Here is a 13,386-nt window from a genome sequence, read left to right on the forward strand (position 1 = left end):
CCCCAACGAGCAAGGATACATAACACAGCTACTATTTATAATCTCATTGCAATTGTAATTTTGTTACCTTCTTTGTCCAGCTTTTTCAGTTTCTAATCTCGCGAATGCGGGTTCGATTCCACTTCACTCGATTGCGGCAGTTGTAACATTATTTTTTTTTTTATTATTATTATTGTTAACAGTGTATAGCTTTGTCTGCCTTTTACACTTTTTGCCTTTAATCGCAATTACTACCTTTTCTATTCCCACCTCTTTTTCATGCGGCTGTGGACCGACTTGTGCTTCTGTACTGCATCATTACGTGATGCCCTATACCCAACCTAGAAAACCTTTTGCCAGTACAGCTGTCATTTTTCGGAGCGGGTTAAGTTCCAGTGATCGATCAAATTCCCATTTGACCAATCACTAGATCTTCATTCTGCGTCTAGCGCACAGAGACCTCCAATCAAGTTCAATGCATGGCTAAGCGGTCACCCAGCCAAGTAGCAACCGTGTTCAGTGTTGCTTAACTTTGGTGATCACCCGAGCCACACAAGAACCGATCGGCTGCCTCTGCCCATATTCAGTTGTAACATTATTTTATTCAGAAGTAAGTTTTCAATCTAATGAATACATTTTTTTTTATTTACTCCTTAATTTTTTTAATAAGTTCTTTGAAGGTAAAAAAAGTAAAATGTATTTAAAAATAAATAATTATTTAACAAATTTTTTTCCTTCATTAAAAAAAGTTGAAAAAACTTCTTCACTCACTCACGTTTCGAACTTTTTTTAATTTTCCGAAAATTCATGTCGAAAATAGTTTACCTATACTTTGGAGGTATTTTTTGTTTTTGCTTTTTTATCCTTAAACCTTTTACTATTTTCCGATTCTTGGCAATCCCTTCTTTACGACCACAATGTCTGCAAGTTTGGGATTGAGTTTGGTAGCGTGTGATTGGCGAGACGCCAAATGCCACCGGAAGTTGCGGTAACACACGGGACAAGAGTGAAGAATGTTTCCAGAATATTAGTGCGGAACATGAATTTATTTAACTTCTTAATCATTTTGCTAAACTTAAATTAATTTATAATACTTTAATCTCCATATACAAACTTTAAAATACAATTACCATAGTAATTACATTATTTAACAAAAAAATTATAAATAATATTGATATTACAATGATACTAAGAATAGAAATTACTTATTTGCCTAGACCCTTACGAAAAAATACTAATGAAAAACTTATCAGTAGTTTTTTCGCACACTAATGCTTTAGTATCATTAGTGCGCTTCATGCTTTTAGTAACATAAGCGTAATGTACTGGTTCCTTAGTATCGATGGTGTAACCCAATAAAAAATCTTTGGATCCAATCATATATACTTAGATTCATTACTTTTTTTATCAATGAAAAATTATTGGTCATTACGGGGGCTCGAACCCGGATCCTTCTGCATATCAGTTGAAGCGTCTACCCCTCTGCCAACCCACGAGCTCAATTGTTCAGATTATTTTGAAGGTCTATATATTGATCATAGAGATCTTAATAATCATGACAATGCAAATGAACCCTAGTAAGTTTTTCTCTGTAAGGGGACAGTAAAGTAAGGGACCCAGTACTTGATCAAGGAACTAGTACCCAACCACCCATATATTTATACATCTATATTTACTAAATTTTACTAAATATAGATATACAAATACATGGAGTGATCGGGTACTAGGTCTTTTACCTCACGCTCTATTAGAAATTCTTTTTAGTATTTTGTATCTGAGTTCTTTTATTGACAACTGAAGTACTAACTTGAAGGTCAAATTGGCCATAATTTGTAATAAAAAAAATTTTGAATTTCCCGCTCTTTCCGGGCTTCATCTTGCCTTATTATTTTCTACAAACTATGAAGCGTTTTTGATCAAAAAGTTGTTATCTACGAAATAGTGTCCACTACAAAAGAACGCGATTCATTATTATCCGTGAAAAAATAATTAGATTCGGAGGCACATGATCAAATTGTTTTTAGCAACAATATATACCAACAAATACGACTTTAAAATCATTAAACTACATTTCCAATATTCATTTTTGTTAATAGATTATTGATTTATATAACTACATTTATACTTTAAATATTACTATTAACAATATTTATTACTGACATTTATGGTAAAGGAAAAAACAAATGAGCATTCGTGTTTTGTAAATCCAATATTGATTTTGCGATAAAACATTATGCATCTGACTCAAAACAAAAAAAAAATATAAAAGTATTGGTATAATAAAAAGAATAGAGAAAAGTGGAATCTGCGAAATGGAATTTAACTCGTTTCACGAAAGCCATTAATCTTGCTGCAGTAACCAATTGTGTGTTGGGTTGGTACAGTTATACCAACCTGACGTACAAATATAATGGCTGCCAACTAGGTGTGGTACGTTACCAGAATGGCTAATTGACCGGGAACAGTTGATGGCGAACTCGAACTCAACTAATTTCAGCACTACATCAATAATATATAATATACAAGTTTATAGAAGCAAGTGTCGAACACGAGCTGCCCTTCAAAAGTATTGACTACTTCGGCATTAAATCATACTCCGTAGCTGTCTATACACAATATTTTCGAACAATTATTCAATCAGCTTGACGGTTCCAAATAAATAGAAGAAACAGTACAAACTTTGAGGTTATGCTATCATTATATTTTCCATCCCGAAAAAGAGCAAAAGTATCGAATACGGGCTGTAGAAATCTATGGAAAGGCACAATATATACGTAGGTATTTGGTGAAGCAGCAGAATGAGAAGCTGTCTACAGCATAACAGCAAGTTAGCAGTATACAGAAGCTTTAAGAAGAGTTTTTGAGTAACACCCACATGGCGAAAAAGTGGCTATGTCATCGATAGAAGCAGTCTTCAGCATAGTATAAAGTTAGCGGTCTACAGAAACTGAAAGAAAAGTTAGTGAACAACAGCGTAATAGATGAGTGGCTGTGTCATCGAAAGTAGCAGACAACAGCTGAGCAGAGAATAACAGTTGAAATTGTTGAAGAGGAGCTGACTCCAGTATAGCAGAAGAGTAAGCAATAGAAATCAGATATAAACGGCTATATCAACAACATAAGCTATAGTTACATCAAAATCGATTCATATTTATATAAAATACGGTTTAGATAGAAGCAGTATTTAGAACCAAGAAAAAAATCAGAATACAATTGTAAAAAAAAAAAGTATTAAAATATATTCGTATTGACGATTTCCTTCCTCACTTTTCTGAGCGTCAATATAATTAGAATAAAAAAAAGTACATATCGATACTGCCATTCTAATACGTCGTATCGCACAAAATTTGACATTTTCACTTTTTTTGCAAAATGGAATTATTGCAGCTTATGTCCAAATTTTAGAGGACAAATTGTTTATTTAGTATTTTTAAATAAATATTATAATATGTCGTATCCCACCTCGCATAGGTTCAGTCACGCTTAAGGTAATTTTTCCCTAGTATAAATAAGAGGGACGCAGAATAGGTTAAAAAACAAAGACAGAAATCTTTCTGTCACACAAAAAAAATTAATTAAAAAAAAAACCATGTGGTAAATTGTTTCGAAATTTGGTAGGTAGATATTTTAGATATTATATCATAGACTGAATAGTTTTTTTGCCTAGGTTAACTGTGCCATTTTTTTACAAATTATCAACTTCCTGTTAAGTTGAATAAAGACAGCCATAAGAGCCCATGTATTTTCACGAAAGTTTAATTAATTATATTTTTCAAACGGTGCGGTAAAAAATTCTGGTTTTTTGTTTTCAAGTGCTTAAAAATATAATCTTTGAAATTATCATAATTAAAGTAAGGGTTAACTGTTGGGTTTGATTACCAAATTACCTTAACATTTTCAATTTTAAGTTAATTTTAAGGAAGCAATTAACGACATCAGTAAGAAGGTAATTATGCATAATTTTTGACTCTTCTTACCAATGTAAACATATTACAAATAATTTTCCTTTGCCGACCATGAGACGTTTTTATCGTCTCCTGAAAAATTTTCCGAATGTGGGATACGACGTATTAGAATGGCCTATCGATATGTATATACATTATTCATAAAAAAAACTTAACTCTATAAAATAGAAGTGAAAATTCTCAAATCAGATGAGAATAACTACAATGTAGTGAGGTTAGGTCTCAATATTTTTTCTTTGTATTCAGTGTAAAATTAACTACAAACGCCCTCTACCTGATAATGACCAACATTTTTAAACTATATCAGACCGTACCTTAAAAAAAGTTTTATATTTTCTCTAGTACGATTGTTTACACCGACGTTTTATAATTTTCAGTTCTAGCAAATAAATGAATAACGTACTTTACTTTTACCGCCACAAAATAAATAAAAAAAAAAAATAATAATAATTACTCGCGCATAAATTAAATATATTAAGTAGCATGAAACCTTTTTGCAGCAAAGGATCGAATGGCGAGTTCCATAAAAAAAAAAAAAAATATATACTACTTCCTACGTTATCAGCGCTCCGAAAAAAACCTTTACATTTTATGAAGGTATAAATTATAATATCCGTAAAATAAAAGATAAAATAAATATATATGATCAAAGGAAAAATTGTTAAATATTCGTTTTCTTTTTGCTTAAATAGTATAATTAATATCGTTTAAATATGTAATGAATTATCAGAAAAACATCAAAGAAATTAAAAAATTTTTTTCTCATACATTTAATGAATTAAAAATGTGTAATCCAACTAACGAAATTAGTGATGATATCTTTTTATAATACTCGCTTAATTTTTTTTTTTACAGCTGCTCGAAAGGTGATTATCTCAAAGTCTTCCTACATCTCGAGGGTATAGGAGTTTCTGAGTACACGCCCTGGTCTGGTTTACTTTGCGGAAGTTTAAAAAACATTCCTCAAGTCTTGTACAGTGCTAGATCTACTCTTATCCTCGAGTTACATACTGGTAGGGAACAAACCACCAACTCAACTGGCTTTTCCGGCACGTTTCGTTACATAGACCGACGTGAGTATTTTATTTATTTTTTCTTTAAATATATATATCACGTGATCAATATATGTGTATATAAGTATGGCTCAAACTTTCAAAGTTTTACTTTTATGTAATATATGAGTAATAAAACATCATTCATTACATCAAAATTATGATAAATATTCAATAAATTTTAACTCTTGACATTATGAATATTTGTTCCGTTGATGCGTTAAAAGAGACGTTACGCTTTGTCACTTTTTTATAGACAGGAATACTCTATCTAGCAAGAGAATTTTTAAAAAAGTTCAAATTTAGATCAATGAACCCAAGAAGGGATCAATCAGACCGAGAATATATTAAATTTTCTGACTTGAAAGAGTATGGCCTCAATTTTTGAAAAATTTTCTTTGGAAATGTATAAGAATATTATTGAGATTAAAGGCCGTTCATAAAATTCGTTTACACTTATAGAAGAGAGGGGGGTTACTATGAAAAATGTGACAAGATGGGTCAGGGTCTAAAGAAATGTAACGTTCGCAGCTCTAAACAATTTTGAAAATACTTCTCTCGGATTTTTGAAATTTGAGTTTTTTGTTACGATAGAAAGTCATTCGTTTCATATTTATAAATATATAAATATTTCTACGTATATATTTTTGTCGTACGGAGAAGGGATCTATCATTTGTGACGCATTATTGATAGGGGTCGCAGAAAATGTGGCATAGCGTGACGAAGGGGGAGGTCTAAAAGAGTAAACTTTTGCGTAACGTTTTTGATAAACGGCTTCTTAAGTATGAGGTAAAATAGTCACCTCGAGTAGTGTGGCCATTTTAGAATTTCGGCCAAAAAAAGTTTTTTAATCAAGAAGTACGATAGCAATGCTCATGAATAGAAAAAAACTATGAATTTTTGCGGGAAAATTAAAAATGAGTATGTACAGTTAGATACATATCAATATTTGAGTCATAGCTGATAGTTTTTGGAAATGAAAATCTAAGTAGATCTGAAAATTTTGAATAGATTTCAGAAGATCTCTGATGATTTTAGGATCTCAAAAAAAAAAAAAAAAAGTAAAAAATAATTAATCATATCCGATAAATCGTAATTTATACTTAAATCTTTTTGTATACTTATATATTATCATTATTCTTATCTTGATATTTATTTTTTCATTTATTACTTTTTTTATTCTGGCCAAATAACTTTTCAAGTTTCTCAATTTCTTCGTGAGTTTACCTCACTCAAGTACTAACGAAAAAGTTTCGCAAATAAACGGAAGTTTTCGAAGCATGACTGGAGCCTTAACGAATGTTGTATTGATCGCACCGAAAATTTACCTCGTGAAAATAATTATAAATATAAGACGATAGGAGAACGATTAAAATCTACTTTAATAAAGAAAAGATTATGGCTCTTAATTAATTTATGCCTTAAAATTTGAAAGAAATTTTCTATTTTACCGAGCAAAAATTAAGGGTCTGCACCAAGGATTCAAATTGAAATTGAAATATCTAATTATATTTAATTTTCCGCAAAAAAAAAGAACCATATAGAGCATATATTGAACATATGTGAAATTCACTATTCGTGATGCATATATAAATCATGTATGAATCACATAGGCCAATTTTCGTGTATGGTCATAAATGACTCACTTTTCACGGATTGATGTGACTAATATGTGAATACTCATTGGCTTATTTTCGGAAACTGATTTTTACATTAATTACAAAATTTCAAAGTTGATCAATCAAATTGTAAAATCATACCAATGTTGAAGGCATGATTATAAGGAAACGGTTCATCTGACAAAAAATTTTAATCAGACCGTTTTTGTAGAGCATTCAATTTCCTACAAGAAGTGTACCCGTGAAAAAATATTCTGATCAGGCTATATCAGGCCTGATATAAACCGTCCATATCAGGCCTGATATGGAAATTGGCCATATCAGACTATATATGCTTTGATATATTTTCTCCATTTTTAATGTAGTGGAAACCTAAACATGCAAACCTCTCAATAAGACAATTTATAGATAAATTGAGAAAAATATAGATAGCCCGAACTGGGAATCGAACCCAGACCAATTCGGTATCGCGCCGAGTGCTCTACTAGTTGAGCTATCCGGCACTATACTATATTCCGTTCAATTTGATCTATAACTTATTGAGCTACACCGTCCATCGTACGGTAATACACCATTTAAATATAGTGGAAACCTCTATAAAGGCTTATCAAATTATATCAAGTCTGATCAGGATTTTTATTCACAGGTATATCAATTTATATATATATATATATATATATCAGACTATATAAAGTCATATCAAGTTATATCAAGCCTGATCAGGGATTTTTTTTTTAAGTATATCAAAGTATATATAACTTTATAAAGTTATATCAGGCCATATCAGGACCTATTAGAAATAAATATAACATTATATATGAGCTTATCAAGCTATATCAAGTCTGATATAGACATATCAAATTGATAAGGCTTGATCTGGCCTGATATGGCCAATTTTCATATCAGGCCAGATCAGGACCTATCAAAAATCAAATATGGACATATCAGATCATATCAGGCCAGATATGAATATATCAAAAATTTTGATATGGCCTTATCAGCTCATATCAAGCCTGATCAGAATATTTTTTCACGGGTAGTTAAGTCTATTTTGTTTGTCTCGATTGTTTGAGAGTTATGAGACAAAAACCCGCTCATTAAAAAAAAAATCAACGATTGCGATGATACACCTCTTAAAATCAATATTAAGGGCTCAAATTTTCGCATTAATTTTTTTTTTGTCATCCCAAATAATATTTTCATAGTATCATTAAAAAAAAAATTGTCGATTTTTTCGGACTAGTCTACTAAACATAATTACATATGATCACATCTAAATTTTTTTGTACCGGTTCTTTAATTAATGATTCAAATTTTGCCGAAATAGAAGCTTTTAAAAACATGATTAAAACTAAATAAAACAAAGATAAGATTTAAATAAACCAATATTTTGGTTAACACTCTCTATAACATTTCACATCAAGTGCTCTTTCAATACAAACTATCTATTTGCTTAATTCAACATACACAAACACACATCCATCACATATTTACACATGTGTACAATATTCTCGATCTCTACTACACTATCACAACATATTTACACATACATATCTATGTACAGTACACATACATATATGTAAAAGGTATATAGTTGGATCGACACGCAAACGGCCTCAAAGTGGACGCATGTCCTTCTTGTTATTTACTCTCGCCAATTTCGACAGAAATGCTATTGTAGTACAGAAAATAAAAAAAAAACTAAAAAAGTCACTACACTAGTAGTTGCAGTTGAACTAGAGTGAGCTTCAGCAACAATTGAAAGTGCAATTTAGGCTACGAGAGTATGGAGCAATGACAAGAATAGACAAGTTCAATAGCGAAAAAGAAAATAAATGGATGAATGAAAAACAAAAATTTTTTGTTCATATTGAAAGAGAATTTCGAATAATGATAAAGGTAAAGAAGTTAAATTCAAACTGAGTGCCTAGCAAGTTTCCAACTATTAACTTCTTAGAGATAAAATATCGCAAGGATTTCATTCGATAGTAAAGCTTCACTTTTTGAGGTATTAGACTAAAAATTGAATTCTGTCTTGAGATGGGAGTAGAGAAAACGAAAAGAGATATATGCGAACGCATTTTCTTACCAGAGGAAACAGTAGTGGATATATAGAAGAACTCAGTGGCTATTGAATTCTATAACTAACTTTATACCCAGCGAGACAACATCATGACGTCCAATAAAACTTCCGCTTCCGGAAAAATTCAAATAAACTCGATAAAGTGATGCTTAAGTGAGTTTAATTTTTTAGTCGGAATAAAATATAACAAAATTTTATAGCTGAATTTTTACACTAAAAAAGATCGAAAAAGATTCATGTTAATCTAAATAGATCAATGAAAATATATATAAAGGGGGGGGGGGTCCTTAAGGAAATACAAAATTTTCAGAGACTCAAATATGTTGACTCTTTTTTTTTTGTAATGCCATTCAAAAAATAGAAAAAACTTTCAACTGCCGTTAAAAAAATATTTGCATTTTTTGCGGGCATAATGGGATATAATACTCGATGTTACTACACGGTAAGAAATATTTTGCGGATATCACTATGCCAGTATGAACGTGAACGCCATACTGTATGATATCGACGATTTTTATAGGTTATAAAATTGTATGCATAGATGATTCAACCATTGCGGGAATAGTAACATTGGCAATAGTTGTCACGGACGCCGCAATGTCAGTATGGCCGTCAGGCCCATACCGCATTGCCGTATCCACAATCATTCTGGCCGATAAACCTAGTCTAACGGCATCTATATAGTTTTGGTGGTAACACGCCAGAAATTATGGCGGGAAAAGCTAGTAGCATTGTGCCCTCGGCATTGTAGTACGGGCCTCAGGGCCATGCTGTTACGCCGTGCCTGCTATGCATACGTGTGAGCAATACAATAGCTCCAGTACTATACAGTATAGTAAATAATGCCATACTTCTAGGACTCGTTACAATACTGTCTTGGAATATTTCACATACTATTTTAGTATCTGTCTTGAGACCATACCCGCATGGTTCGAACGCCATGCATTTCTTACCGTGTACACTGAGAAAAGAAATGGAAATTATCGCATGTATACTTTTCCAATGTTGACATAAGCAATTCTGCTGTACGAAATAAAATTGTTGCGAACAGTATGATAAGATTAATGTATATCATGATAAAACTCTTCATAAATAATTAATTCTAAGCTCAAGTCTACTTAAGTAACGAGACAGCTGGAATCTAAACCAAAACCGCGAAGTAGGTATTAGAGTTTCATCGTTTTTCCTCGTAGTGGGAAGATTCTAAAGCACCTAATGACACTATTTCATGACCAACGGATCCAATCTTCTCTGGATGTTTCTACTTGAATATAATCGCATGCCCTACGTATAGGTCTGCCATAATAGGTAAGAATATAGTACTCTACTATCTGGATACAGTTGCATCATAAAATTTAATGATGATTAATGAGTTAAAGTTCAATACCAGTAAATATTGATCTAAGCAATTGGGCCTGTAGGACTTTTTTTTGTAGGAAATTAAGTTTCCAACAAATTTACTATTCACATTTTTTTTTATGAAGTCGATTATTTCGGAGATAACCGCAAAAATACGAGAATTTCAGGTGAAAATCAAATTCAGTGACTAATACCAACTCACCAGTATAAGTTACACTTTCGCGGAAATGGACACTATTGTAGATTGTTAAATTCTGAGTAAATCGCAACCAAGCCCGATTCGATAGCATAACATTCGGCTGAGTTATAGAAATAAAAAAAAAATCTTGATTTACATGTATTTTAAATGTAAAATCTTTTTATGCTCAGGGAAAGTACTTAACATTATTATTAAGGGCTGTAACTTTCAGGAAATTTTTTTCCGATATATACAACAAAATTTCGGATGGGGATCGAAAAAATATAAATCACCCTAATGATTATATTCAATTGTACGTCAGCTGTAATCCAAGTTTCCTTGCTGATATTACAGCTCCTACGTTTTGCTTAGTTAGTGTAATAAAGAAACGTGTGGGCGCCACGGGAGCGTTGGGCCAAACAACACGAATTTTGTGTTAACTTTCGAATAACACAAGAAATATATTACATGCTGGATTTTCTGATCATTTACACTGAAGAAAAGAAATATTTTTCCTAAATAAATCAATTTATTTGTGGCTTTCTTTAATTATTTCTTAATGACAAATACATATATTTAGCACAACAAAATATGACAGTTGATTCAAATAACCTAAAATTTGGCGATACTATGCATATATTTGAAGTCCTTATTTATTTGTAGCAATTGGATCATTTCTTTACCACAAATAAATCAAATAAATCACTTATTTCACGCAATTAAACTCCCTAAAATATTACATCTTACTCACAATTAAATATTTATTTGGCCATATTCAAATATACGATATCTATGGCTCAAATAAATCGTTTTTTCAGTGTAACATAAACAATCTGTTAAAGTAACAGAGCACAACCGGCTTGCGTTGAAAACAGATTGCTGTGTTGAAAAAAGCTTTCTGCCGATAGTGTGTATATTTATTATATTTTTTTCACTTATTTGATACTTTTACTTGCCCTCACAAGATTTAAATTTTTATTATTTGTACTTGTCATTCTATGCCATCGCGTATTTCAGTTGGTATACCAATGTCACCACCGACTCGTATGTCTCTTTCCCTTTGGACCGCAATGTCGTGGCCAAACGAGACCCTTAACACCTAGTACGTTGCGACGTAATCAAATTTGCAAAGTAATTTGTCAAGCTCAACGTTCTCTAACAATTTACCATCCTCTAGTGAGCTTTTCAAGCCACAAGATAAACACCAAATGCTTCAGAGAAATCGTAAGAATTTTTTTTTTCTTCTTTCATTATTTGTTCTTACCTTTTTTTATTATTTATTTTACATTTTAAAATAATCAATTTAAATAATTCATTATATATGTAAATATATTTACATATTTTTCTTTGAGAAAAAATAATTTCTTATGCAAACCAATGTTATGTTTTTACATTTTCATAAATTAGTCGAAAAAATATTTAATCATAATATAATAGATTATAATTTTTTCGTCAATTACTCGTGTAAAAAAAAAAAAGTTCGAACCATGAACTTCGAAATTCAAGACGAATTCGAACTTCAATCGAACTTTTATACTGATAAAAATTGTCAAAAAATCTTTGGAAAATAGAAAATTTTGACCATTTTGTGACGTAGATTAGATTTTGTTCTATTTGAGTTCTGAAAGTTCAAAAATTCTCGTCATTTCTCATAATTAAATCTGATATTTTCCTATTCAAGACGTTACGGTAAACAATTTTTGATTAAATTTAATTTACCGATAGAAATTTGAAACGTCTAACAGAAGAGTCAAAACTTTGTACACTTATCCAAAAAATTAAAGGAACAAGAAAATTTTATAAATTTTTTAGTGATTTTTGGAAGGCTGTATTTTCGTGAAAAATGATCGTATCGAAAAAATGAAAAAAGCAAATTAAAGCTTGAAATTTATAGTTTGAAAATCTTCCAGCAAAATAATCTTTTGAGCCACGGTTTTTGTGGAATCATAAGAAATAGCTCGAGCCAAAATTTTTCTAAATTTTTTGGTTTTGTTTTTTGGGTCTACAGGGTCAGGAAATTTTTTTTCAGAAAAATCAATTCATGGCTCGTTTAGGCAATGTATTCAGCTACGATTTACTTTTTTTTGTTTCTTTGTACGACAATTTGCTGCTGAGATATCTTTTCTTGTTTTTTTGATTTTTTGGATAAGTATAATTTAGGAAATTCTAATTTGTCATCGAGAAAAATAGTTAAAAAATTCTTATTTATTTTACGAGTCCAAAATAGATCCGTTCATTTTTCTGAGTGAGAAAAAGAGACCCGGTATCATTTCGCTTTCAGAAAAATGTTGGAAAATTCAAAATTTCGAACTTATATATTCATTAGTATGAAATGAACTCATTGTTTGGAAAATTTTTGGTTCCGCCTAAAAATTCTTTTCGATAATTGATTTACATCTGTATGATTTTAAGTATAGATGATATACAAAAGTCCGAAATTATCTCAAATTTCGAGGTTTTTTCGACCTTTTCTTTACACGAGTGAGAAAAATCTATGATTTCTCGTAAGAAATGAAAATCGACATGTTCGTTTCTTTTCTCTAAATTTTCTTGTCAATTACAAACTACGATTCTCGCATATTTCAGTAGTTTCTCACAGCGATATCTTTGAATTGACTTATCTTACTGACTGCTGACACTGAAGCTTGAATTAGGTATTATGAAAAATGTAGTACCTGATAGGGGACAAAACACGAATTAAAACATCGTGTGATGTCAACCTTCGTCTTTCATTCGGACACAACTTTACCCTCATCAGAATCCATTCCAATCCATCTCTTACCACAATTCCTTTTCTTAATCATTGTAACAAAATTCATAAGACGTAAATCGTAAAACCGAATGGTTAAAATTTATCTCGCAAAATTACATGCTGATTAAATGTTTTTTTTTCGGCATTAACATTCGGCATAATATTAACATAAAATTGTGACAATCTTATTTTGGTATTCAGCTCTCGTCACGACATCTGATATAGAAAGTACTTAAACTTGTCAAGTGTTTCCAGCTAGTGGAATATAGTAAGAGCTGTGTGTGCTTGAAAACACACACCCTCTTGCCCTTTTCAACCCACTTAAACTTCATCCCACTTGTGGGTGCCACGAGAAGACGTAAGAGTATCAATCTTATCTGTGCCAAGTGTTTTTAGCC

General features: G+C 31.3%; 1 protein-coding gene across 3 annotated transcripts in view; it reads left to right on the forward strand.

The window, feature by feature from the left end:
• The window catches only part of LOC130678125 (suppressor of lurcher protein 1), a 473,368-nt gene that overhangs the window by 209,960 nt on the left and 250,022 nt on the right, over window positions 1-13,386 (forward strand). For all 3 annotated transcript variants that reach the window (XM_057485109.1, XM_057485108.1, XM_057485110.1), the window contains exon 4: window positions 4,800-5,017. In XM_057485109.1, the coding sequence (XP_057341092.1) occupies window positions 4,800-5,017 (218 nt within the window). The remainder of the gene's footprint in view (window positions 1-4,799; window positions 5,018-13,386) is intronic.

Source organism: Microplitis mediator, chromosome 1 (assembly GCF_029852145.1).
Source record: "Microplitis mediator isolate UGA2020A chromosome 1, iyMicMedi2.1, whole genome shotgun sequence".
Taxonomy (NCBI): Eukaryota; Metazoa; Arthropoda; class Insecta; order Hymenoptera; family Braconidae; genus Microplitis; species Microplitis mediator.